Source organism: Kogia breviceps, chromosome 6 (genome assembly GCF_026419965.1).
Source record: "Kogia breviceps isolate mKogBre1 chromosome 6, mKogBre1 haplotype 1, whole genome shotgun sequence".
Taxonomy (NCBI): domain Eukaryota; kingdom Metazoa; phylum Chordata; class Mammalia; order Artiodactyla; family Physeteridae; genus Kogia; species Kogia breviceps.
This window is the reverse complement of record NC_081315.1, coordinates 71,925,366-71,951,804: the sequence shown is the minus strand read 5'-3', so window position 1 is coordinate 71,951,804 and position 26,439 is coordinate 71,925,366. Positions and strand designations below refer to the sequence as shown.

At 34.4% G+C, this 26,439-nt stretch overlaps 1 protein-coding gene across 1 annotated transcript in view; it reads left to right on the top strand.

The window, feature by feature from the left end:
• GABRG1 (gamma-aminobutyric acid type A receptor subunit gamma1) overlaps window positions 1-26,439 on the top strand; it is a 67,000-nt gene that overhangs the window by 31,726 nt on the left and 8,835 nt on the right. Inside the window, exons 4-8 of the mRNA XM_059066308.2 lie at window positions 17,515-17,735; window positions 18,584-18,666; window positions 21,883-22,020; window positions 22,147-22,299; window positions 26,146-26,357. Of these exons, the coding sequence (XP_058922291.1) occupies window positions 17,515-17,735; window positions 18,584-18,666; window positions 21,883-22,020; window positions 22,147-22,299; window positions 26,146-26,357 (807 nt within the window). The remainder of the gene's footprint in view (window positions 1-17,514; window positions 17,736-18,583; window positions 18,667-21,882; window positions 22,021-22,146; window positions 22,300-26,145; window positions 26,358-26,439) is intronic.

Below are 26,439 nucleotides of genomic sequence, written 5' to 3'. Positions count from 1 at the left end.
AGTTGCCTGAAAAATGGCAAAAGGTAGTTGAACAAAAGGGCGAATACGTTGTTCAATAAAGTTCTTGGTGAAAATGAAAAATATGCCTTTTATTTTTATTTAATAAACCAAAGGCACTTTTTGGCCAATCCAATATATTTAAGGACCTGAAAGATGAAATTGAGATAGTAAATTAAACAGCATAGTTGGCAAGAAAATGAAGATAAAGCAAGGGAAGAAAAAGTTTCAAAGAGTCTTTTAGCATTACTTCTACCCCAAACAAATTTGTATACAACCTCTTGGTTTTTGTAAAGGTAAAACAGTCTATATACCTGTGTGTATTGATTTAACATTATGCAAATATAAGATTTCATAAAGTAATGCCTTACTAAAATGTTAATTTTCGCTTCAAAAAAATCATAAAATATTCAGTCTCTAATTAACCAATACTTAGATAAGCCCATTTGGGCATGTGGAAGGCTAAATTTTCCTGCATTGTATATGTTTTATTTGGGGCTTTTGTTTTCAATTTGAATGAATTCATTAAAGAAAAATATGGGGTGGGGGGGGCGAGAAGATGGCGGAAGAAGACGCAGGGATCACCTTCCTCCTCACAGATACATCAGAAATACATCTACACGTGGAACTTCTCCTATAGAACACCCACCGAACGCTGGCAGAAGACCTCAGACCTCCCGAAAGGCAAGAAACTCCCCACGTACCTGGGTAGGGCAAAAGAAAAAAGAATAAACAGAGACAGAAGAATAGGGACGGGACCTGCACCAGTGGGAGGGAGCCTTGAAGGAGGAAAGGTTCCCACACACTAGAAGCCCCTTCGCGGGTGGAGACTGCGGGTGGCGGAGGGAGGAAGCTTCGGAGCCGCGGAGGAGAGCGCAGCAACAGGGTGCGGAGGGCAAAGCGGAGAGATTCCCGCACAGAGGATCAATTCCCGCACAGAGGATCGGTGCCAACAGGCACTCACCAGCCCGAGAGGCTTGTCTGCTCACCCGCTGGGGTGGGCGGGGCTGGGAGCTGAGCCTCGGGCTTCAGTCGGATCCCAGGGAAAGGTCTGGAGTTGGCAGAGTGAAAACAGCCTGAAGGGGTTAGTGCACCACGGGTAGGGAGGGAGTCCGGTTGAAGTCTGGAGCTGCCGAAGAGGCAAGAGACCTTTTCTTCCCTCTTTGCCTCCTGCTGCGCGAGGAGAGGGGATTAAGGGCACCGCGTACAGGAGCTCCAGAAACGGGAGCGAGCCGCGGCTGTCGGCACGGACAACAGAGACGGGTGTGGGATGCTAGAGTTGCTACTGCCGCCACCAAGAGGCCTGTGTGTGAGCACAGGTCACTCTCCACACCGCCCCTCTCGGGAGCCTGTGCAGCCCGCCACTGCCGGGGTCCCGGGATCCAGGGACAGCCTCCCCGGGAAAACGCACGGTGCACCTCGGGCCGGTGCAGCGTCACACCGGCCTCTGACGTCGCAGGCTCGCCCCGCATCCGTGCCCCTCCCTCCCCCCTGGTCTGTGCCAGAGCCCCTGAATCAGCTGCTCCTTTAACCCCGTCCTGTCTGAGCGAAGGGCAAACGCCTTCAGACGACCTAAACGCAGAGGCGGGGCCAAGTCCAAAGCTGAACCCCAGGAGCTGGGCGAACAAAGAGGAGAGGGGGAGGTCTCTCCCAGCAGTCTCAGAAGCAGCGGATTAAAGCTCCACAGTCAACTTGAAGTGCCCTGCATCTGTGGAAAACCTGAATAGACAGTGAAATATCCCAAGTTGAGGAGGTGGACTTTGGGAGCAAGATATACTATTATTTTCCCTTTTTCTTTTTGTGAGTGTGTATGTGTGTGCTGCTGTGTGAGATTTTGTCTGTATAGCTTTGTTTTCACCATTTGTCCTAGGGTTAGACTGACCCGTTTTTTTGGTTTGTTTTTTCTTTAATAGAAACTTTTCTTCTTAATAATTATTTTTTATATTAATAACTATATTTTATCCTACTTTATTTTGTCTTCTCCCTTTCTTTCTTCTTTTCTTCTCTCCTTTCTTTCCTACTTCCCTCCTTCCTTCCTTCCCCCTTCCTTCCTCCCTTCCTTCCTTTCTTCCTTCCTTCCTTTCTTCCTTCCTCCCTTCCTTTCCTCCTCTCCCCCTTCCTTTCTTCCTTCCTTCCTTCCCTCCCGTCCTCCTTCCTTCCTTCCTTGCTTTCTTGCCTTTCTATTTTTTTTCTCCCTTTTATTTTGAGCCATGTGGATTAAAGGCTCTTGGCACTCCAGCCAGGTGTCAAGGCTGTGTCTCTGAGGTGGGAGAACCAAACTCAGGACACTGGTCCACAAGAGACCTCCCAGCTCCACGTAATATCAAACAGCGAAAATCTCCCAGAGATCTCCATCTCAACACCAAGACCCAGCTTCACTCAAGGATGAGCAACAAACAGTGCTAGACACCCTATGCCCAACAAAGAGCAAGACAGGTCTACAGCCCCATCCATTAGCAGAGAGGCTGCCTAAAGTCATAATAAGACTACCAGCATCCCCATACACACCACCAGACGTGGACCTGCCCACCAGAAAGACAGGATCCAGCCTCATCCACCAGAACAGAGGCACTAGTCCCCCCAACCAGGAAACCTGTTCAACCCACTGAACCAACCTCAGCCACTGGGGACAGCCACCAAAAACAGAGGGAACTACGAACCTGCAGCCTGCAAAAAGGAGACCCCAAACACAGTAAGATAAGCAAAATGAGAAGACAGAAAAACACACAGCAGATGAAGGAGCAAGATGAAAACACACCAGACCTAACAAATGAAGAGGTAATAGCCAGTCTACCTGAAAGAGAATTCAGAATAATGATAGTAAAGATGATTCAAAATCTTGGAAATAGAATAGACAAATAGCAAGAAACAGTTAACAAGGACCTAGAAGAAATAAAGAGGAAGCCAGCAAAGATGAGCAACACAATAAATGAAATGAAAAATACTCTAGATGGGATCAATAGCAGAATAACTGAGGCAGAAGGACGGATAAGTGACCTGGAAGATAAAATAGTGGAAATAACTACTGCAGAGCAGAAGAAAGAAAAAAGAATGAAAAGAACTGAGGACAGTCTCAGAGACCTCTGGGACAACATTTAACGCACCAACATTCGAATCATAGGAGTCCCAGAAGAAGAAGAGAAAAAAGAAAGGGACTGAGAAAATATTTGAAGAGATTATAGTTGAAAACTTCCCTAATATAGGAAAGGAAATAGTCAATCAAGTCCAGGAAGCACAGAGAGTCCCATACAGGATAAACCCAAGTCTAAACATGCCAAGACACATAATAATCAAACTGTCAAAAATTAAATACAAAGAAAACATATTAAAAGCAGCAAGGGAAAAACAACAAATAACACACAAGGGAATTCCCATAAGGTTAACATGTGATCTTTCAGCAGAAACTCTATAAGCCAGAAGGGAGTGGCAGGACATATTTAAAGTGATGAAGGAAAAAAACCTACAACCAAGATTACTCTACCCAGCAAGTATCTCATTCAGATTTGATGGAGAAATTAAAACCTTTACAGACAAGCAAAAGCTGAGAGAGTGAGAGAGTTCAACGCCACCAAACCAGCTTTAAAACAAATGCAAAAGGAACTTCTCTAAGCAAGAAACACAAGAGAAGGAAAAGACCTACAAGAACAACCCAAAACAATTAAGTAAATGGTAATAGGAACACACATATCAATAATTACCTTAAATGTAAATGGATTAAATGCTCCCACCAAAAGACACAGACTGGCTGAATGGATACAAAAACAGGACCCATATATATGCTGTCTACAAGAGACCCACTTCAGACCTAGGGACACTTACAGACTGAAAGTGAGGGGATGGAAAAATATATTCCATGTAAATGGAAATCAGAAGAAAGCTGGAGTAGCAATTCTCATATCAGACAAAATAGATTTTAAAACAAAAACTATTATAAGAGACAAAGAAGGACACTACATAATGATCAAGGGATCGATCCATGAAGAAGATATAACAATTGTAAATATTTACGCACCCAACATAGGAGCACCTCAATACATAAGGCAAATACTAACAGCCATAAAAGGGGAAATAGACAGTAACACAATCATAGTAGGGGACTTTAACACCCCACTGTCACTGATGGACAGATCATCCAGAATGAAAATAAATAAGGAAACACAAGCTTTACATGATACATTACACAAGATGGATTTACTTGATATTTATAGGACATTCCATACAAAAACAACAGAATACACATTTTTCTCAAGTGCTCATGGAACATTCTCCAGGATAGATCATATATTGGGTCACAAATCTAGCCTTGGCAAATTTAAGAAAATTGAAATCGTATCAAGTATCTTTTCTGACCACAACGCTATGAGACTAGATATCAATTACAGGAAAAGAGCTGTAAGAAATACAAACACATGGAGGCTAAACAATACACTACTTAATAACAAAGTGATCACTGAAGAAATCAAAGAGGAAATCAAAAAGTACTTAGAAACAAATGACAATGGAGACACGACGACCCAAAACCTATGGGATACAGCAAAAGTAGTTCTAACAGGGAAGTCTATAACAATACAATCATACCTTAAGAAACAGGAAACATCTTGAATAAACAACCTAACTTTGCACCTAAAGCAATTAGAGAAGGAAGAACAAAAAAAACCCCAAATTTAGCAGAAGGAAAGAAATCATAAAGATCAGATCAGAAATTAATGAAAAAGAAATGAAGGAAACAATAGCAAAGATCAATAAAAGTAAAAGCTGGTTGTTTGAGAAGATAAATAAAATTGATAAACCATTAGCCAGACTCATCAAGAAAAAAAGGGAAAAGACTCAAATCAATTGAATTAGAAATGAAAAAGGAGATGTAACAACTGACACTGCAGAAATACAAAAGATTATTAGAGATTACTACAAGCAACTCTATGCCAATAAAATGGACAACCTGGAAGAAATGGACAAATTCTTAGAAATGCACAAGCTGCCGAGACTGAACCAAGAAGAAATAGAAAATATGAACAGACCAATCACAAGCACTGAAATTGAAACTGTGATTAAAAATCTTCCAACAAACAAAAGCGCAGGACCAGATGGCTTCATAGGAGAATTCTATCAAACATTTAGAGAAGAGCTAACACCTATCCTTCTCAAAGTCTTCCAAAAGATAGCAGTTGGAGGAACACTCCCAAACTCATTCTATGAGGCCACCATCACCCTGATACCAAAACCAGACAAAGACGTCACAAAGAAAGAAAACTATAGGCCAATATCACTGATGAACATAGATGCAAAAATCCTCAACAAAATACTAGCAAACAGAATCCAACAGCACATTAAAAGGCTCATACACCATGATCAAGTGGGGTTTATTCCAGGAATGCAAGGATTCTTCAATATACGCAAATCAATCAACGTGATACACCATATCAACAAACTGAAGGAGAAAAACCATATGATCATCTCAATAGATGCAGAGAAAGTTTTTGACAAAATTCAACACCCATTTATGATAAAAACCCTGCAGAAAGTAAGCATAGAGGGAACTTTCTTCGACATAATAAAGGCCATATATGACAAACCCACAGCCAGCATTGTTCTCAATGGTGAAAAACTGAAACCATTTCCACTAAGATCAGGAACAAAACAAGGTTGCCCACTCTCACCACTATTATTCAACATAGTTTTGGAAGTTCTAGCCACAGCAATCAGAGAAAAAAAAGAAATAAAAGGAATCTAAATGGGAAAAGAAGAAGTAAAGCTGTCACTGTTTGCAGATGACATGATACTATACATAGAGAATCCTAAGGATGCTACCAGAAAACTACTAGAGCTAATCAATGAATTTGGTAAAGTAGCAGGATACAAAATTAATGCACAGAAATCTCTGGCATTCTTATACACTAATGATAAAAAATCTGAGAGTGAAATAAAGAAAACACTCCCATTTACCATTGCAACAAAAAGAATAAAATATCTAGGAATAAACCTACCTGAGGAGACAAAAGACTTGTATGTAGAAAACTATAAGACACTGATGAAAGAAATTAAAGATGATACAAATAGGTGGAGAAATATACCATGTCATTGGATTGGAAGAATCAACATTGTGAAAATGACTCTACTACCCAAAGCAATCTACCGATTCAATGCAATCCCTATCAAATTACCACTCGCATTTTGTTTGTTTGTTTTTGTGTTATGCTGGTCTCTGACTGTTGTGGCCTCTTGCGTTGCAGAGCATACACTCCAGATGCACAAGCTCAGCGGCCATGGGTCACGGACCCTGCCTCTGCGCAGCATGTGGGATCTTCCCGGACCGGGGTACAAACCCATGTCCCCTGCATCAGCAGGTGGACTCTCAACCACTGCGCCACCAGGGAAGACCACCACTGGCATTTTTTACAGAACTAGAACAAAAATATTTCACAATTTGTATGGAAACACAAAAGACCCCGAATAGCCAAAGCAATCTTGAGAACGAAAAATGGGGCTGGAGGAATCAGACTCCCTGACTTCAGACTATACTACAAGGCTACAGTAATCAAGACAGTATGGTACTGGCACAAAAACAGAAATATAGGTCAATGGAACAGGATAGAAAGCCTAGAGGTAAACCCACACACATATGGTCACCTTATCTTTGATAAAGGAGGGAAGGATATACAGTGGAGAAAAGACAGCCTCTTCAATAAGTGGTGCTGGAAAAACTGGACAGCTACCTGTAAAATTATGAAATTAGAACACTCCCTAACACCATATACAAAAATAAACTCAAAATGGGTTAAATACCTAAATGTAAGGCCAGACACTATCAAACTCTTAAAGGAAAACATAGGCAGAACACTATACGACATAAATCACAGCAAGATCCTTTTTGACCCATCTCCTAGAGAAATGGAAATAAAAACACAAATAAACAAATGGGATCTAATGAAACTTAAAAGCTTTTGCACAGCAAAGGATACCATAAAAAAGACCAAAAGACAACTCTCAGAATGGAAGAAAATATTTGCAAATGAAGCAACTGACAAAGGATTAATATCCAAAATGTATAAGCAACTCAGGTAGCTCAATAACAAAAAAACAAACAACCCAATCCAAAAATGGGCAGAAGAACTAAATAGACATTTCTCCAAAGAAGATATACAGATTGCCAACAAACACTTGATAGAATGCTCAACATCATTAATCATTAGAGAAATGCAAATCAAAACTACAATGAAATATCATTTCACACTGGTCAGATTGGCCATCATCAAAAACTCTAGAAACAATAAATGCTGGAGAGGGTGTGGAGAAAAGGGAACCCTCTTGCACTGCTGGTGGGAATGTAAATTGATACAGCCACTATGGAGAACAGTATGGAGGTTCCTTAAAAAACTACAAATAGAACTACCATATGACCCTGCAATCCCACTACTAGGCATATACCCTGAGATAACCATAATTCAAAAAGAGTCATGTACCAAAATGTTCATTGCAGCTCTATTTATGATAGCCAGGACATGGAAGCAACCTAAGTGTCCATCAACAGATGAATGGATAAAGAAGATGTGGCACATATATACAATAGAATATTACTCAGCCATAAAAAGAAATGAAACAGTTATTTGTAATGAGGTGGATAGACCTGGAGTCTGTCATACAGAGTGAAGTAAGTCAGAAGGAGAAAAACAAATACCGTATGCTAACACATATATATGGAATCCTAGAAAAAAAATGTCATGAAGAGATTAGTGGTAGGACTGGAATAAAACACAGACCAACTAGAGCATAGACTTGAGGATATGGGGAGGGGAAAGGGTAAGTTGTGCCGATGTGAGAGGGTGGCAGGGGCATATACACACTACCAAATCTAAATTAGACAGCTAGTGGGAAGCTGCAGCGTAGCACAGGGAGTTCACCTCTGTGCTTTGTGACCACCTAGAGGGGTGGGATAGGGAGTTTGGGAGGGAGGGTGATGCAAGAGGGAAGAGATATGGGAACATATTTATATGTATAACTGATTCACTTTGTTTTAAAGGAGAAACTAACACACTATTGTAAAACAGTTATACTCAAATAAAGATGTTAAAAAAAATATGGTCATTAAAGAAGAAGTAGAATTCAAGACTGAATTAGTATTCCAGAAAAATTTTGACAAGAATGGCTATTAACAGGCTTCTATGATGATCTTCCTATATAAAAGTTTCATGGTATTAAATATTTAGTTTTCTCAGTTGGGCAAATTACACACTTGTAACCTTAGACAGTGATAGTTTTTTAAAAAAGCTAATTAAGTGAAATTACTATTAAAATTGGTGATACTAAAGCACATATAAGAAAAAAACTGTGGAATATTTGATAGTGTTTATTAAAAGAGAAGCATTGTCATACTAGGGATTAAGGAACAGTTTACATAGAAGACTATTTTAACTAAACAATGCAGGAAAATTGGAATTCAGTTATTATAAAATGATCAAAATTGTTTTGACTGTGAGTGTAATTAAGCAAGCAAGTCTTTTTTCCCTTTTTACACATACAACTTAAGTTACTGATAAGGAACAAAATTAATACATAGGTTTAATGTTTCTATTTTTTCAAATGAGGCAAAATTTTATTTGGTGCAAAATGGTTGTTTCATTTTAAGCTTGGCTACATAGAATAGTATCTGTAGATTACTGATAAGACTTAAAGCAATATCATTCTACAGTAGGATATATCTTTCTTTTCTTTTTAAATCCAGGGTTAGATTAATGGCTTCAATCCTGGTGTCACTGTCAAAAAATAGATATTTAATAATTGCATGTAGGGCTTCCCTGGTGGCGAAGTGGTTGAGAGTCCTTCTGCCGATGCAGGGGACAGAGGTTCATGTCCCGGTTCTGGAGGATCCCACATGCCGCGGAGCGGCTGGGCCCGTGGGCCATGGCCGCTGGGCCTGCGCGTCCGGAGCCTGTGCTCCACGGCGGGAGAGGCCACAGCAGTGAGAGGCCCACATACCGCAAATAATAATAATAATAATAATAATTGCATGTTGAAAGAATGAATAAATCAGTCAATAAATAGATCGTTCCTATAATTTCTATTTTGAGAATTTAAGTGCAAAGTGAATAACAGATGCAGTAATGAAGATTGAAAAACTAACTTGGAAAGAGGCTGTTCAACTATGCATCTCTAATTAAAACTATCTAATTGTAAACAGAATAGAAATATACAATCAAAACTGAAGGCAAAAAATGTTAATAGAGGTTATTAGACTGGAATTAAAGTATTTTAACCTCTTAATTTTTCAGGTTTTGAGGATATTATGTATTTTCACTCTTCCAGGTAAATGTCTCCGGATAATTAAACAATTGCACTTATCCTCTGGTAGCAAATACAACATTCAATGGTTATAGCGATTCTCTGAATCAAGTCAAAATCAATGAAAGCTCCAGAGAATCCAAGATGATATTTTAGGTATATAACACAAGGGGAGTAAGTAGAAAACAGTTATAATTGAAAATTCCAGGTATAATTTGGACATGGGTTTACTCATAGGAACTGATACACCGTTATATGGTTCAATATTTAAGAGATTATCAATATATGCATTTTGAAAGTGTCAGACCAAAGAGAAAAACAGCTATAAAAAACTGTTCAAGAACAAGATCCCATTTCATGTCTGTAAGACTTAAGTTTATATCATCCTAACTGCCAGGGTCAGAGGTCACATGGTCTTAGAATATGCTTCCGAAGTTGAATAGATTCTTCCAGCGTGAAACTGTGATTGGTTTTGGTAATGGAGACAGGGCTGAAGAATGAAAACACAAGTTATGAGGAAGGCAACTTAGAAAGGAACCAGGGCACAAGCTGGGCTAAACTCCAAAGTAACTACCTGCTGGAGATGACAATGCTGGGGAGAGCAGTACACAAATAGGATTAAATAATTTAGCAAAAGACAAGTTGTTTTCTTTCTGTCCAGTATAGAAATATTTAACAATAATGTCCCTTTTCAGACTCCTTTTACCAGAAAAGGAAAATCCAACTGCTCCCTATAAAAGAAAAAATATTCTTTAAAAGCATAGATGGAACTACGAAAGTTATAAACACTAATCATTATTGTATGGAAATACAGGATGGGATATAAGAGATTTTCCCAGAAACCAAATTTTGTTCCACCATTCAAATGGAACGGCCAAGCAACAAATGTGTGTTTAGCGGGTGAAGTATAGTTAAATAATCTATTTGAGAATGGTGAGAACTGAAGTTTAATCTTTTGTTATTTTCCCTTATTTTATCAGACTTTTTTTGATAATAAACTCCCTAGACATATAACTTGGGTTTAAACATTCTAGATATATTGAGAAAGCTGGTGCTCATAGAGAAATTTTTTCTCCATGAATTTCTTGCAAGGAGCACATTTCTTCAGCATGGTTCATACAATAGGTGCTAATGTTCATAGGTTCATCTTTCCATCTCTCTTTGTCTCTGTCTCTGCCTTTCTCTCTCTCTCTCTCTTCCCTCTCATTCCTCTCCTTCCTTTTCTCTCTTTTTTGTTCCTGCTGCTTCCAGATTTAAGGAAATAAAGCCTCAAGCATAGCTTCTACATATCAAATTAACCGTGTTTTTTCCTCTTACTACATTAACAGGAAACGGTCACTCCTTGCCAGCTATATTATTTCTAGGAATTATGAAACAGCAAACACATTAAGTTTATTTGTTTGGATTGTACAATATTTTAAAGTTTGTTGCCATAGTTTTAATTTCTTTTCTTTTGCATATTATGTTAAGATTTATTGTTTTCATTAAATACTCTAAAATCTATTTCTTTGCACAGGATTTATTTTAAAATAATATAGAATTTAGGTAAGTTTTGATTAAACACTAACAGAGATAAAATTACAAATTATAAAAATTATTTTCAACTCTGTACTTTGATCCAGAATGCTCCCTTCCCCCATGAATAGGAAGTTAAAGCTCTTAGAATAAAGAAATTAAAATAACCTCTGAACCTCCAAAAATTATTAAAATAATTTTACTATTTCTTGAGTTAAAAAAACACATTTAAATTTTTATTTTATGGTCTTATTTGTCTTTTATTTATGTAAGACTTGTATTGTGAAAGTTGGTACATGAACTACTAAGTTAGAATATATATGGCCTCTTTCCTTTGGAGAAGTATAAAACCTAGTGGGGAAGATGTCTAAAAAATAACAAATTAGATTGATACAGAAGAGGAAGGGCCAGGAAAATTCTGCGTATGAACCCATACATATTTTAAGTTGCAAATGGTGACCCTATGCTATTTTATTTCTAAAAATCTTTCATTAAAATAGGATTTTTTCCTTATTATAAAAGAAATACATGACCAATATTGGAAAATTAGAAATTCCATTTAGGCAAAAGAAAAAATTAATATTCTAGATTATGATTATCCAGTGTTAACCATTGTTAACTACCATTTTAATAACTTCATGTACATAGTTTTCCCAAATGTTATACTATTAATATTATACATATTTTATAACATTGTATCTTTCTACTTATTATATCATGACTGTTATTCCACTTAACTACTTTAAAAAATATCATTAAATGTTGCATGATATTAGGGGATGTATTTGTACCATAATCTATCTAATAATCCATTATCTAACATCTTGGTCAGATTTTGGAGGTGTCTATATTTAATTCTTTTTTAATGATCTGCCTCCCAGGTTAGTTACAATTTTGAGTCCTCCATGAATTAATAGATAGAGAATGTTGTAGAATGGACCTGTACTGCCTGATAGTTCTGGCCTCAGGCTAGGATTAGGGGGAAAGTTCTGCCAGAATAAGGACCTAATCCTACATGTGATTAAAAGGTAGGTAGCCTTGCTTCCTGCGTAGCTGATTCAAGGCACTATTTCAATTGTCAAATGTTATAGATGATATAACTATATCTTATGAGTAAACATTTTTCACCTCTTTGTTTAAAATCAAATTATATGAGTTTTATGGTACCTACCAAGGGCTTTCAATGATAAACTCAAAGTTATTAGGCAACCACTTTGATTGCTTCACTTCTTAATAGAAAATTTATTTACACGAGGAGAATGACAAACCTTAATATGTTGCTAATAATACTCTTAAAAAAAGAAAAACAATGAATATCTAAGAGAAAGCAGTTTAGCACATATGGTGATAATTAACATGGCCTAAGATAACTTCAGAGGGATAATATTTCACCATTTTTGAAGATTACATTTAAAATTCTGTTGAGGTACCTTTATTAGTTGAATGTTAAAGTTTTCTTAAATACACACACACATAAACACATGTTCTCATACAGTGTTTATATAAAGAAATTATATTTAAAGAGATGACAGGTTATACTGTACAGTTTGAGGAATTCTGTACAAATCTCATCTATGGATTTCTTTCTCTCTCTTTCTTTATTTCTTTTACTTTTACCTTTTTTGGGGGGGTCAGAAACCTAGTTATTGGATAGAAATGCCTTGAGGAAGTGATAGAATTTTAAGTCGAAATTTTCCAAACTTTTAGAAACCCAAACTGCATTTAAGAAAAATGAAATTTTTTCAGTATTGCTTTGTGAGATTCTGATTCAGTAATCTGGGATGGGGACCTAGAATCAGAATTTTGAAAATGCTCTTTGGGGACTTCTGGTCAACCAGTTTTGGCAGTCACTGGCTTGAGCTATTTTCAACTATAAATTTAGCAGGAATTAGGTGGGATTAAATTAAAATAACAAAGATGCCTATAGATCAGAAGTATTGTTATGAGAATGGGTCACTGGACAACAGCATGTCCATTGTAGCCTTTATTCTTGTTTATGTTTAGAACAAGATAACCAAACCTTAGAGATGGGAAAGATCAGAATGATAATTTCGCATAGTGCCCTGATTTTTCCAGTGAGAGAGAGTAAAGGACATGGTCAGCACCCTACTCTAAGAAGTCACATAACTGGGACTCAGACATAATTTCCTGACTCCACCCAACCAGTAATTCTTTAGATTACATCATAACATCTCACTACACTCACTAACTACAACACACTTTTGATGTATTAGTATTAGCCATTGTTTATCTTAAAAGTATTTACAATTATGTATACAATTAAAGACAATGCCCTACCTCCTACTCAGTTGTGTTATTTTTATATTTGTTTCAGCCCAAAGGCTTTAAATAATTTACCAAAGTTTTAGGTTTTAGATTGACAATGAATTTGAACTCACATCATTTACCTTGCAGTTTAATTAAAATCTGAAGTAGAGAAAAATTATTAAATGTCTCCACCTTTAACATCTTGCTATAATGGAAATCATGACAAATCTCTATAATGGAAATTGTGCAAATCCTGCCACAGACTTTGGCTTATCTGGGTAGAGCACTCAGCTTTGTGATATGCACAACTTGATCTAAATTACCGAAGTAAACGTCAGAAGCCAGCACTTCCAATAATAGTGTGAAAAATGCCATCCTAGTAGCATACTGATATGTCAGAAAATCCTCTGATTCTATTTTTGTGTTAGGATTTGAACTTGTAACAAAGAGTGGACCACAAAATTAACTTACATTTTAGAGATAAAAATCTCTCTTTAATGTTAGTATTCAGCTGTGCTTGAAAGTCAGTTCAGGTTAAATACAACTTCTGTCATGAAGTCTTTCTTAATTTCTCATAGCTGAAAATGATTTCTATTGTTTCTATTTCTGTTTAACTCTATCTCCCTTAAGCATTATTAATTTCCAATTTTATTATTTATATATTCATAACAGGAAATCTTCATGTTCATCTTTGTAAACCAAGAACAATACAGAAGTAAATCGGACACTGAAAAATATTTGTTAAAAAGTTAAGTGATGAATGCACATGGTGTTATGTACCTTTGGAAATCTAAATTTAGAGACATAAAAATAGAACCCAAAGGGTTGATAACTGAACTCAGGATTTATGTCTGCTTTTGTAATATCTCTCAATGTACTGCTGACTGATTTCAATGACTTAAGTACCTGACATAACCTCCTTCCTTATTTCTTTTTCATTTGAATAAATAGAATAACACCAAGTTATTTTACTTATCTTGTGATAGTTTCAAGAAGTGGTGCTTTTACAATAATTGAGCAAAGTGGGGCAGAATCCTATGAACTTTTATCACTAAAGTTATCTGTACTGGGGATTAACTACACTTGTACCTTTGCTTTACATGTTTATAGCCTTAGTATCTGGTTTACTGCTAACGATTGGACCATAATATTTTGGCTGTGTGAATAGATACTCCAGGGAGAGATTAATGTCAAGGTGCTAAGATCAGATCAGGATCAACCCAATTTCATGATGTAATTATGCACCTAAATTAATTATTTAGGTCTGTATTTTGAGTGATGCTAATTCCATTACTAAAAAAAAAAAGTATTGAATTAACCAGTGCTTTTAAACGTTAGACACAGCACATAATTGCAAATCTGACAGTGAAGTAGAAGAATGCACTACATGAACTTTCATCAGTTATGGTTTGACTGATTGAGTTAGAAATCAAGATGGCTCACTTCTTCACCTTTATTCACTAATGCTATTTTCTGGGCTAACTTGCAAGGAGGCAAAGTTTCATAATGTACGTTGGATCTCAAATGTTAAATGCACTGTTCCTCATCTCAAAATGTTTATCCTAGAAGCTATTCTTCAACAAGCTACTTGTTCTCAGTGAATGGAAATCCTTTTTCATGTTTCTTTTGCTTATTTATTATGCAGGTAATTATAACCTCTAAATCGGAACGTGAAGTACAAGAACACAGTTTGATTATTTTCTCGAAATTACACTAATACAAATGAGCAAACAAAACTGATTTTTCACTTATGTATAAAATGGCACAGACTTTAATAACTTTTCCTCTCAGTGAGGCATTTATTAAGGATTAGTAATTTAAAATATCTTGGAAGTATTAGCCTTTGCAAAAAGTTTAGGAAGGGTGGATAATCAAGACAGGCTCTGTATTTTTCTCTTCTTGAACATAGATTGAGGGACCTGTAAACACAAAAGAAACTTCACACTTTCCCAAAAACCTCTGCTTGGAAGAATTTGGCCCTTTGGAAGTTATAACTCTTCCAACAATGATTAGCACATTTATAAACAGGTGCGCTAAAGAGGATCCTACCAGCTGCTAAGCAGGATTCACAGATGCTTGCTATATCCCAGCCTTATATAAGTTACTTCTCAAGTGCAATCTTTAATGCCCTGTTAGTCAGGAATACTGAAGCCAAGTATACATACTAAGTAGCTTGAGGTTTCCTCTACCAACCAATGTTGGATCTTTGCCAAGCCATAAACCTGGTGGGTATGTTAGCTTCTTCCTTTATCTTAAGCAGTGTCTGCTGTTCAATCCCATACAAAAGCACAGTGTAATTCTGATATAGAATGTTGTTTAAATGGCAACCAAGACTATGTGAAGAGGGGGTCATGATGCAATGTTTTTGTGTACAGGGACCTCATGTCTTCACATCTATGCAAAACAATGAACGACACACTGTAGATGTTAAATATATGAATGATCACTAATTGCATTATTATATGAGACAAATTTTCCATAATAATTTATCTATGCATATTAGTCACTTTATAAAACATACATTTCATACTCAATTACATATTTTCTAGGCCTGTGTTGGATTTTAAATAATTACTAATATGTATGTGGTTTTCCCAAATTGCAATACTGTTCATACGTAATAGATAAAATAATGGTGTTTAAAGGTATAAATTTATAAGGAGTATTAACTAATCCATAGAAATCTAATGTACAGTATAATGAATATAGACAATAATATCGTACTATAATTAAATACTGTGATAAATATCGGTATAACGTTAAACATATAACAATATATAAATGTACTAAAGTAAACTTAAACTTACACAAAGTTACATGTCAAATTTATTCAATTAAAAAAACCCACCAAAATAGGGCTTTCCTGGTGGCACAGTGGTTAAGAATCCGCCTGCTGATGCAGGGACACGGGTTCGTGCCCTGGTCCAGGAAGATCCCACAAGCCACGGAGCGGCTGGGCCCGTGAGCCATGGCCACTGACCCTGCGCGTCCCGAGCCTATGCTCCGCAATGAGAGAGGCCACAACAGTGAGAGGCCCGCATACCACAAAACAAACAAACAAACAAAAAACCCACCAAAATAGATAAAAGGAGGTTTTCCACTCACTTTACTCTCTATATTCTAGTCAAGTAAATTGTAATTACAAATATCCTGCCTGGAAATTAGGATTTGATTCAACTTCTCTATTGACAAGTTGACTCCTAATCTGTTGACTTATTATTCTCTCTACCATTAATTTTTTTTTTCATTCATTAGTCAAGCTCTCTCAATTATAATTCCACTTATTATAAATATTTCTCTCCAGGTAAATTGGACAAGAGCTAGTATTACATCAAGATTGAGTAACAAATCTCTCCCATCTCAAGTGACTCATATAAAAGTTAATATCTTTCAGTTTACTCTCTTCCTCCTCTTTTAATATCAAAGTTACACACACATACACATAATCACTTTCTTTTCTCAGTAGCATCAAATAGGCATTCTTATTCATTAATTTTATCAAATAAATTTTAATGCTTATAATATGGTAGATATTCTGTCAGGATATAAAAGTAGATTATACCTAATCATCCACTCCTAAGAATTCTCTCATAACCATGCAATTTCCTACTTACAGTCACTTGTTGATTATGGGCTGAGCCTTTGCTCTAATTATGGCACTCATCAGACCTCACTGTGACCACCATTATATATAATGGTGGTGGTTGTTAGTTATGTGGATTTGGGATTCAACCGGCAGTGTCTCAGTTTTCATATCATCTGCTCTTTGGTGTGGGGAGAATTTTTTTATGTCTCTATTAATAAATGTTCCTTAAAAATAAAGATTATAGTAGTAATTATCCACAGGGATGTAGTAAGGATTTAATGACATGATACTTGCAAAACTGAACAGAATACTTGGCATATTATAAGTGCTTAATAGGGTGTGTGTGTGTGTGTGTGTCTGTGTATGTGTGTGTGTCAGTATGATTGCTTTAAAATATTTGAAAACAGTGGATCTAAATAATTGAAATTAATTTTTTGGACAAAGGACAAGATAAGGGCTTTTAGATAATTTGGCAAGTGTTTGCATTTTGATTTTGTAGCTTGTGACTTTTTGTGTGACTTAAGCATTCATAAATATCACAAAAATTTAATATAATTGTTAACATGAAAATGATTGGCCTTTATGTTTAATAACTATATCCTACCTATTATAAAATCTTGAATACAATTTACAAAAAAATATGTAAAGCCACACTAGACTGCAGTAATTATGAGAAATCTTGGATTTTGGTTTACATGACTCATGTAAACAATGAAAAAAAGGTTAAGATAATGGCATACTTTTTTTTTCTACAAAAAAGACTGAGTTTAAGTGATATTTACTTACAGAAACTTTATAAAAATTCAACCTGAAGAAAATGTCTAAAATATTGGCTTTACTATTATGTCATTACTCTTCTTTTTATCTTTTAGGAATACACAATAGATATAATTTTTGCCCAAACCTGGTTTGATAGTCGTCTAAAATTCAATAGTACCATGAAAGTGCTTATGCTTAACAGTAATATGGTTGGAAAAATTTGGATTCCTGACACTTTCTTCAGAAACTCAAGAAAATCTGATGCTCATTGGATAACAACTCCTAATCGTCTTCTTCGAATTTGGAATGATGGACGAGTTCTATATACTCTAAGGTATTACTGTTTAAGAAAACTTGTAGTTGCTCTAATTCATTTTACATACTGATATTTGATCAACTCATAAATTTCCATTTTTCAAACTTGCAAAGTAAGAAATATCAAACTTCTTTTATACACTAAAATCTAAAATGGTGAACTATTGTGGAAACACTTGTTTAAGCTCAGAGTTACTAGTATGTGAAAAGGACTGAAAGCAAAGAGGAAAAACTCTTCGATTTCCCCTCTTTGAAGCAGAAGAGATTGTGATACAAACTTTATGGGTTTTTTAATCTATAGGGCAAGTGATTGACAGAGATTTTTCTCTAGGAGTTCACCCTGCTATAACATTTTAAAATACTCTGATTTTCAGTGGTGTAGTAAAACATCCCTAACATAGGACTAAATGAGGGTCGATGTGTAAGATTCAAGTTTATTTAATTCATTGTCTTGAAAATATCGACTCATTAAGAATCATCCCTTTAACGGAAAGATGTTTATGGTCAAAAGAAAAAAATTCACCATACTTAACCAGGTACACTCTGTTAATCTGCATGTGTGTGCATGTATATGTGTTTGTTGAGATCCTGAAGTATGAATTTTTAACTGTAAACACAGAGATCATACTTGAGCTAATTATGAGGTATCTTAGTTGGCTGGAGAGAAAAATGTCAGAATTTTCTTATTCTTTTATGAATGTTATTATATTACTACTTAAGACTTTGAGACTTCAGAATTATTATTATTTTCTAGTGTATCACAGTCCATTATTGTAGGCCAAAATCACGTTTAAAAAATTAGACAAAAGATTTTTAATGCCTGAAATTATTGCTCATTATTTAATATTTATTTTTCCATCTAAATAGATTGACAATTAATGCAGAATGTTACCTTCAGCTTCATAACTTTCCTATGGATGAACATTCATGTCCATTGGAATTTTCAAGTTGTAAGTGATAAAATACTTGATTTTTCATAGAATTTTATAGCCTCTGATCTTGTTTATTTAAAAATGTAAAATAAAATGAGATAAACTACAATTTATACAATTTTCAGAAGTGTGGACTATGTTTAACTGTCTTAGATAAAATTACAAATAACATATTTGTTTCTGGCTTTAAATTAAAAAGTGGCAATAAATCCATAGTAAATATATAAATTTTATCATTCTTTACAAATCTTAGTTATATCCATGTCCTTTTCTTATTTTGATTAAATAAGGACTACTGAAGATAGATTTGTATTCAGATGTTTTTACACTGCCATGAATAAAAAGTTGATTCAAATTTTATTCATCTTCCTAGAGGCCAGATTTAACTTTATTACATTGTACTTTAAAATATATTTAATTGGACTGGTGAAAAACATTTACTATATGAGTAGCAAATATTTGAGAACACTTTAATGGGTTGGAAAAACCAAAGTATAAATAAATTTATTTTATTCAAAAGAATGAATGAAAGAGAAATGATTAGTGAGAAATAATTTAGATACAAACACTTAGTATTTTGTTGCAAAGAACTAGTTATAATCTTTCTATACCAATATCAGTTTTGTTTTATATTCACTAACATATTTATCCTCACATATACCTTTATAAAAATGTTTTTCTACATAATTTATAATTGAGCAAGTCTTGAAAACCCATAAAATGACTTTAAAAATATTGCTTATGTCTATGAATTGTATAATGCTTTGTCCTTTTTTAAAATTCAATTTTCTTCAGATATCACATTCTAGAATTTATTCACAGTAAATTACAAGTATTTATAAATATTATCCTGCTTCTTCACTTTAAAAATTCCCATATATCTCTTGCTGTCATTTATTAAGGATTTTCTTGACTCTCTTAATAATTTTAATCTCACTAAAATATCCTTTTTAATTCATAGTCGCATCTCTCGCTGTTCCGATTTTCTAACATTGACTTCTCAATGAACAAAACAGCCAAATAACAGCAAAGACTTGATTAAAAGGAACATTCAAGGACTAGATGATATGCAAATATTTAAAGAGGTAGCAATTACTGTATTCTTCTCTAGATATCATGACTGAATTCTTGGTGTGATATCTCTTTAGCTTTGATTGCCATTATTGGGAATATCCTATCCCTGTTAGTGCAATTGGGTGTTACTGACATAAATATAATCATCATAGTTATCTTTTTTCAGGCACTCTATAGGGGTCCAGTAGAGGATACAGCCTTCTCCATCTAATATTTCACAACAAATATATTTGGAAGATTTCATTATGACTCCCATTTTACAAGTCAACATCATGAGATTAAGAGTGGTTAAGTAACTAGCTCCCTGTTTCCATTTGTGCCCACGTTCCTATATATTATGATTATACTCTATTACTTCTACAATTCCAATGAAAAAGAATGGGAAATATGGAAAAACAAGATGCTAAACCTATACAACAAGAGAGAGAAGATGGAGAAAAGAAAGAGGAAACACATCCTTATAGAGGCCAACAAAGATGAGAGCAATTTCATTGCATGGCTGATTAGGGGTTCCTGGTGGGAAATGATACTCTGTTTCGAAACTTTTTAAAGTTGATAGTGAATTTCATTCCAGTAATATGGTAGATTAACCTTTGTGTCTAAAACAATTTAAAACATTTTATTATTAAAATCGTCTCAAAAACCTTTAAGTGATCACTAGGAAAGAAGTTTCAACCACAAAAATTCACATTAAAAGTTGAAACCAGAAAGGTAAGAAGGTTTGTAGCCTGAGAACATTTGCCAAAAAAAGATAAAATTGAGCTTCAATTTTGACATCCTTGTGGATTGGAAATGTAGTAAAACATGATTGCTACATACATCTGGGTTACAAAAGGCTGGACACTTAGAGTAACAAGAAGGAGCGCCCCTTCCCCTGAACACACACACATACACATACAAACACTACGGTCTAAAAGGAAAGTTGTCTCTTCAATCAGCATACCGGAGTGAATTAACTCCTTGAGAGGATTTAACCACAAGCCCAGCCCCACATGGATTTTCCCAAATTTCCTTCGCTTGGTCCAAAAAACTGTTGTGGATTTTCAGGAAGTGTAGCAGAAACAAAATCATTTCTTTTTTAAAAGAATTCACTTCCATTCTAGACAGATACAGAGAAGGCAAAGGCATTTTCAACACAAATAACAAAGTTCTAGTATCCAGAATATAAATAAGAATTCAGATAAAAGAAAGATAAAAAGGGAAACCTAATAAAATAATGGGCAATTGACAAGCAGTTACCAAATAAGAAACTGAATAATAAACACATGAAAATTTTTCTAGGTTTTATTCATAATCAGGAAAAAAGTGAAATAAAGTACACTCTACAGTGAAAATAAAGAAGACTGTCCACATAAACTTTAATGAGAATATGGATCCACATGTATTTTCATACTCTGGTTGGTGAGAGATGAGTATAGTGTATTCTCTATGGAAAAAAGATTGACGCTGTTTCATAAAATGGGAAGTATATGTAATCCACGACCCAGCTACTCCATACCTAGGTATATATACCAGAGAAACTTTTGCATATACATGTTTTGTGACATGTACAATAATATAACTAACAGCAGTGTTAGTAATAGCCAACAGAAAAGATTACATGTGTGGACACAATAAAATGGATAAATAAATTTTAGCACATCTTTACAATAGAACAAATTTACTACTACTACATAAAACAGCATGGATGACTTTTACAAATATGATATTAAAAGAAGTAGGATATAAAATAATGCACCCAGTATGTTAACAATCAAGCAGAGTTCAAAAACAAACTAGACTAAGCTATATATTTCAGAATTGCCTATCAAAAAATCTATAACCAAAAAAACAAGGAGAGGATTATCACAAAAATCAGATTAGTGGTTACCTGTGGTCGGGAGGGGAAATACTATATTGGAGTGGACACATGGTTTTTCCCAAGGCTAGCAAGATTTTATTTCTTGATTTAAAGGGAGTCAACATGGATTATCATTATTTAATCATTATGATTATTCCTTAAATTATACTCATAAATATTATGCAGTATTTTTTCTATATTTGACATATAATAAAAATGAGAAAGAATTTCAAAATAATTTGTCTTTGGATGTTGGTATTACAACAGTAACAGATTTGGATCTGCTAATGTATATATTTTTAATTTTAATTTTTACCCAGATGGATACCCTAAAAATGAAATTGAGTATAAGTGGAAAAAGCCTTCTGTAGAAGTGGCTGATCCTAAATACTGGAGATTATATCAATTTGCATTTGTAGGGTTACGGAACACAACTGAAATCTCTCACACAATCTCTGGTAAGAAGGAAATACAAATCAGTGATTAATGCTAGCATCAGTGGCATTTGTATTTAAATCTATGGTTTGGAATCCTATATTTATATGTATTTTATAGCCAAAATAAAACATTTTTTTTTCTTCCAGGGGACTATATTATCATGACAATTTTTTTTGACCTGAGCAGACGAATGGGATATTTTACTATTCAGACCTACATTCCATGTATTCTGACAGTTGTTCTTTCTTGGGTGTCTTTTTGGATCAATAAAGATGCAGTACCTGCAAGAACATCACTGGGTATGACATGTAATATATGCTATAGTGTCATATGACTTTTAGCAACATTTTAATGTGATAAAAGTTTACAGTTTAATATGTTAGAAATATTCCTCTAACTGCAGTCGGACAAAAATGGACAGATACTCTAGTTCAGTATCATGTTGAAATGAATATATGAAACAGTAAGGAATAGAATTGTAAAGAGCTTGAAATCTCAGAAATGTTTTTAATATAGATCAAGGGAAGAATAAAAACTAAGTAAGAATTAATGCATGAAAATCATACATAATCCCTGAATCTTAAATGTGATCAATATTTTCAATCACTTTTTATCAAGATTTTATTTTTTAGCCAAATCACTAATAGCCAGTATTTATTGACTGGTGTGTGTTTAGAAAGCTTTGAAATCCCCTTCTCTTACAATGGTGCTAATGAACAGTCAGTGGTTCCAAAGAGCAGGTGCTGAAAGGAACAAGAAGTTTCCAGGGTTCTGTGAGCTATAAAATGTATAATTAGTCTGTTAATATTTTTGAGAGTTGCCTGTACAATAACACTGATTAAAAGGGTAATTTGTAATTCATACTTGATAAAATAGACTTTTCATTTTTTCCTTAGCAATGTGTTGCAATAAAGTCGTAAGAAAATGTGTCTAATTATTATACATTTGTTTAAAAGAAAATGATAACCTAAATTTATGTATTGATATACAAAGATGAATTATTGATTAATTGATGAATTCCCAACATCAGTATAAGATATGAATCTCACTACTGATAATTGTGTCCTAAAAACATAAAGAAAGTTGGGACAGTTTCTAGTTTCAACAATATAGAGGTTTTCATGTGGTTTCTATGGTATCTGGTGACTAACTCCATTTAGTAAATATAGTAAAATGCAAATTACATAAAAGCAGCAAGATAAAACCTGAAGTACCTAGTTCTATACTTGGAAATTCAACTCCTGGGGAATCTAAATAGAGGTCTACACCTCTATTTATATAGCTAGGGGATAAAATGAACTCATATCTGAGTTTTGTTTCCTACAATTATTTCAAATTATTTTATGTTCCAAGATAATCAAATTACTTTAGTTTCTTTGTATGCTTTTCTGAGTATAACAAATATTATATTTTGTTCTTAAATATTATTCTTATATTTTTTCCCAAAGAAAATTTGGATAGATTATTTCTACAGTTAGGGTTATATGAAGCCAAAAGCCTATGCCATAGTGTCATGAAAGAGAATAGCCAATAGTGGAATTGTGTTTTTACATGAATTCATATTTTTAATATTACCATAACAACTATAAAGATAAGCCATAGCCAGATCTAACTTAAAGACTATCTCTTACAACTGTGGACCCTATGTAGTTGGAGGATCAAGGATTTTTTTTAAGTGTACATACATACATCCATACATACATCATTGAAGGACAATTTTCTGAGCTCATTTATTCAAAATTGTATTTTAACAAACATTTATCAAATGCTTCATGTGAAATAGGCAGCATTCTAGGTGCTGCAGTGTTAACAGTGAACAAATTGTGATGTGCTCATGTTCATGTTAAAACATAAAACATTTATGTTTTAGTGGGGTGTTTATGTTTTAATAGGAAATCCACCATATTATTTTTAAGCTAAACTCTGTGATAATAATTACTAAATTAAAGAAATAAATGTGTAAAAGCTAAGTTCGGCTATAGTTTTCCTTAATTTATGCAATAGAAATGTAATAGTATTTTAGTAAAGTGAAATTTAATTCCGTCATTGATAATGAAATCAAGGAACATATTGGCCTTAAGATTTTTTTTCTGCTTGGGATAGGACATTTTTATGGAAGCCAGGAGTAACATGGGAAAGCTACCTTCGTCTGACTATGGGAATGTTATGATTTAATAAGTTATTTTTTTAAAGTGCACAAATCAAGGAAGAGAGAAGACTGGTAGTCACTGAAATTATTTCACACTTACCATATGAAAAGCCTTTAAATATAATTCTGGCTTAAAAAAAATTGAAGCAAAAACTGTCAGGAATAATGGGAGAAATATACAAATCTGCAATAATAATTGAACATTTTAATACTTCTCTTTCACTGATAGAATAACTACATGGAAAAATCAATTAAGATATAGAAAATTTGAATGAAATTGTCAAACTTAACCTGATTGATATTTATAAAACACTGCACCTAACTACAGAATACACAATATGTTCAAAGAACATTAACCAAGATCTCAATAACATTCAAAAGACTAAAACTTTCCAGAGTATATTTTCTAACCAAAATGAAAGTAAATTAAAAATGAATAAAATGAATAAAAATAACACAAATGACCTCATTTATTTGGAAAAATTTTAAATGACCTTTAGATAACTCTTGGGTTAAAGAAAAACCGAAAAGGAAATTAGAAAATATTTCAAACTTAATTTTAATAAGAATTTAACATATAAATATTTGTAAGATGCAGCTAAAGTATGCTTAGAGGGTAAATTTTAAATGCTAGTATTAGAAAGAAAGAAAGATTTTACATCTACTTTAAAAAATAAGTAAATATCTTTTATATAAATATATTATACAAAATTTATTACATTACTGTGCCCATTTTTTAGATGAGAGGCACAGAAGAGTTAAGAAACTTCCCTGAGGTCACAGAGTGAAGAGTGGGAACATCAGAATTTGAACCTAATTTGCCTCCATGACTTCCAATTCATTATACGTGTATCATCTTTTATTTTTTCAATCCTAAGTGATAAAAATAAAAAGATGGGCCTGTGAAAGGAATTATTATTAAGGCATGTTTCAGTATAGACATGAGGGAAAGAGGGGGATGTTGCCTTTACCATACCAAAGAGGCGGTTTCTATTTTTTTCAACCCAGATGTTGCCACTTTATAAATAATTGACCAAATTAAGATTCATTTGGCATTATATTTAGTACTTTTTGGAGAGAAAACAATCCAACTAATGGTGCCTTCTTTCATGAGGCAAAGAATGAGAATTAAGGCAGTTTATATCAGAAGAGACATAACATGTGCAGCTGTGAGTTAGGGGGCTTAAAATTAGCAGTGGTAAGAACCACAAGAAGGCCATGGATAAAGAGAAACAGATACCCCCAAAGATCCATACACAGGGCTGGGGCCCAGGCGGATATTCTAATTTTATATGTTGACTTCTTCAAAACATGAAGATTTACTCTGGCCTTTTAAAGTATTCCCTTGATATTATTTTGCCTGTATTCTTTACTGAGATGAAAAAAATAGGTCTAATTCAAGTTATATATAAAAAAAAAATTCTATAGTAGTTTGGATTACTTTTAACGGTGTGTGGCAGGAAACTTCAAATCACTGTAGATTAAATTGGGTAGAGGTCTAAAATGGCTTCTGGTGCTCTGGCAATTGTATTCCAGAAAATGCAATTAGGAAGAGGGAAAGAAGGGCATTTCCTATCTTTCTAATGACATCTTTTAGTAGTTGTTTACACCCTTGACTTAATTCTCCTTGGCTAGATTTCAGCCTGTGGCCACACATAGCTAAAAGAAGCTGGCAAATAAATTTGTACATTCAGGCAGGCGCAGACTAGCTAAAAATTGGATAGTCTATTATTATGGAGGAAGGGAAGAATAGGTATGGGGAGTCAACTACCTGTGGTCTGGAGAATTTAGATGATTAGAATTCACAGAGACACAAAGAACACATTGAACACAATGTAGCTATGGTTACCAGATTTTTTTTTTCTGTAAATCACAAGTAATTATATGCTTTTGTTTCCATTGTTTATTTCTGCTCACAATATTGCCAAATCGGTTGGAAGAATAAAAATGGTCTAAGTAATTTTTCATCATTTATTTTTCTTCCCTCCCTCCACAGGTATCACTACAGTTCTGACTATGACAACTCTGAGTACAATTGCCAGGAAGTCCTTACCTAAGGTTTCTTATGTGACTGCGATGGATCTCTTTGTTTCTGTTTGTTTCATTTTTGTTTTTGCAGCTTTGATGGAGTATGGTACCTTGCATTATTTTACCAGCAACAAAAAAGTTAAGACTACTAGAGAAAGAAAGCTAAAAAATAAGGCCTCGGTATGTTAAAAAAAAATCTCTATTTTATAAGCAACAATTTACTGTTAGAGATGCTCTTTTGAGTTCTCATGTTATACTTTCT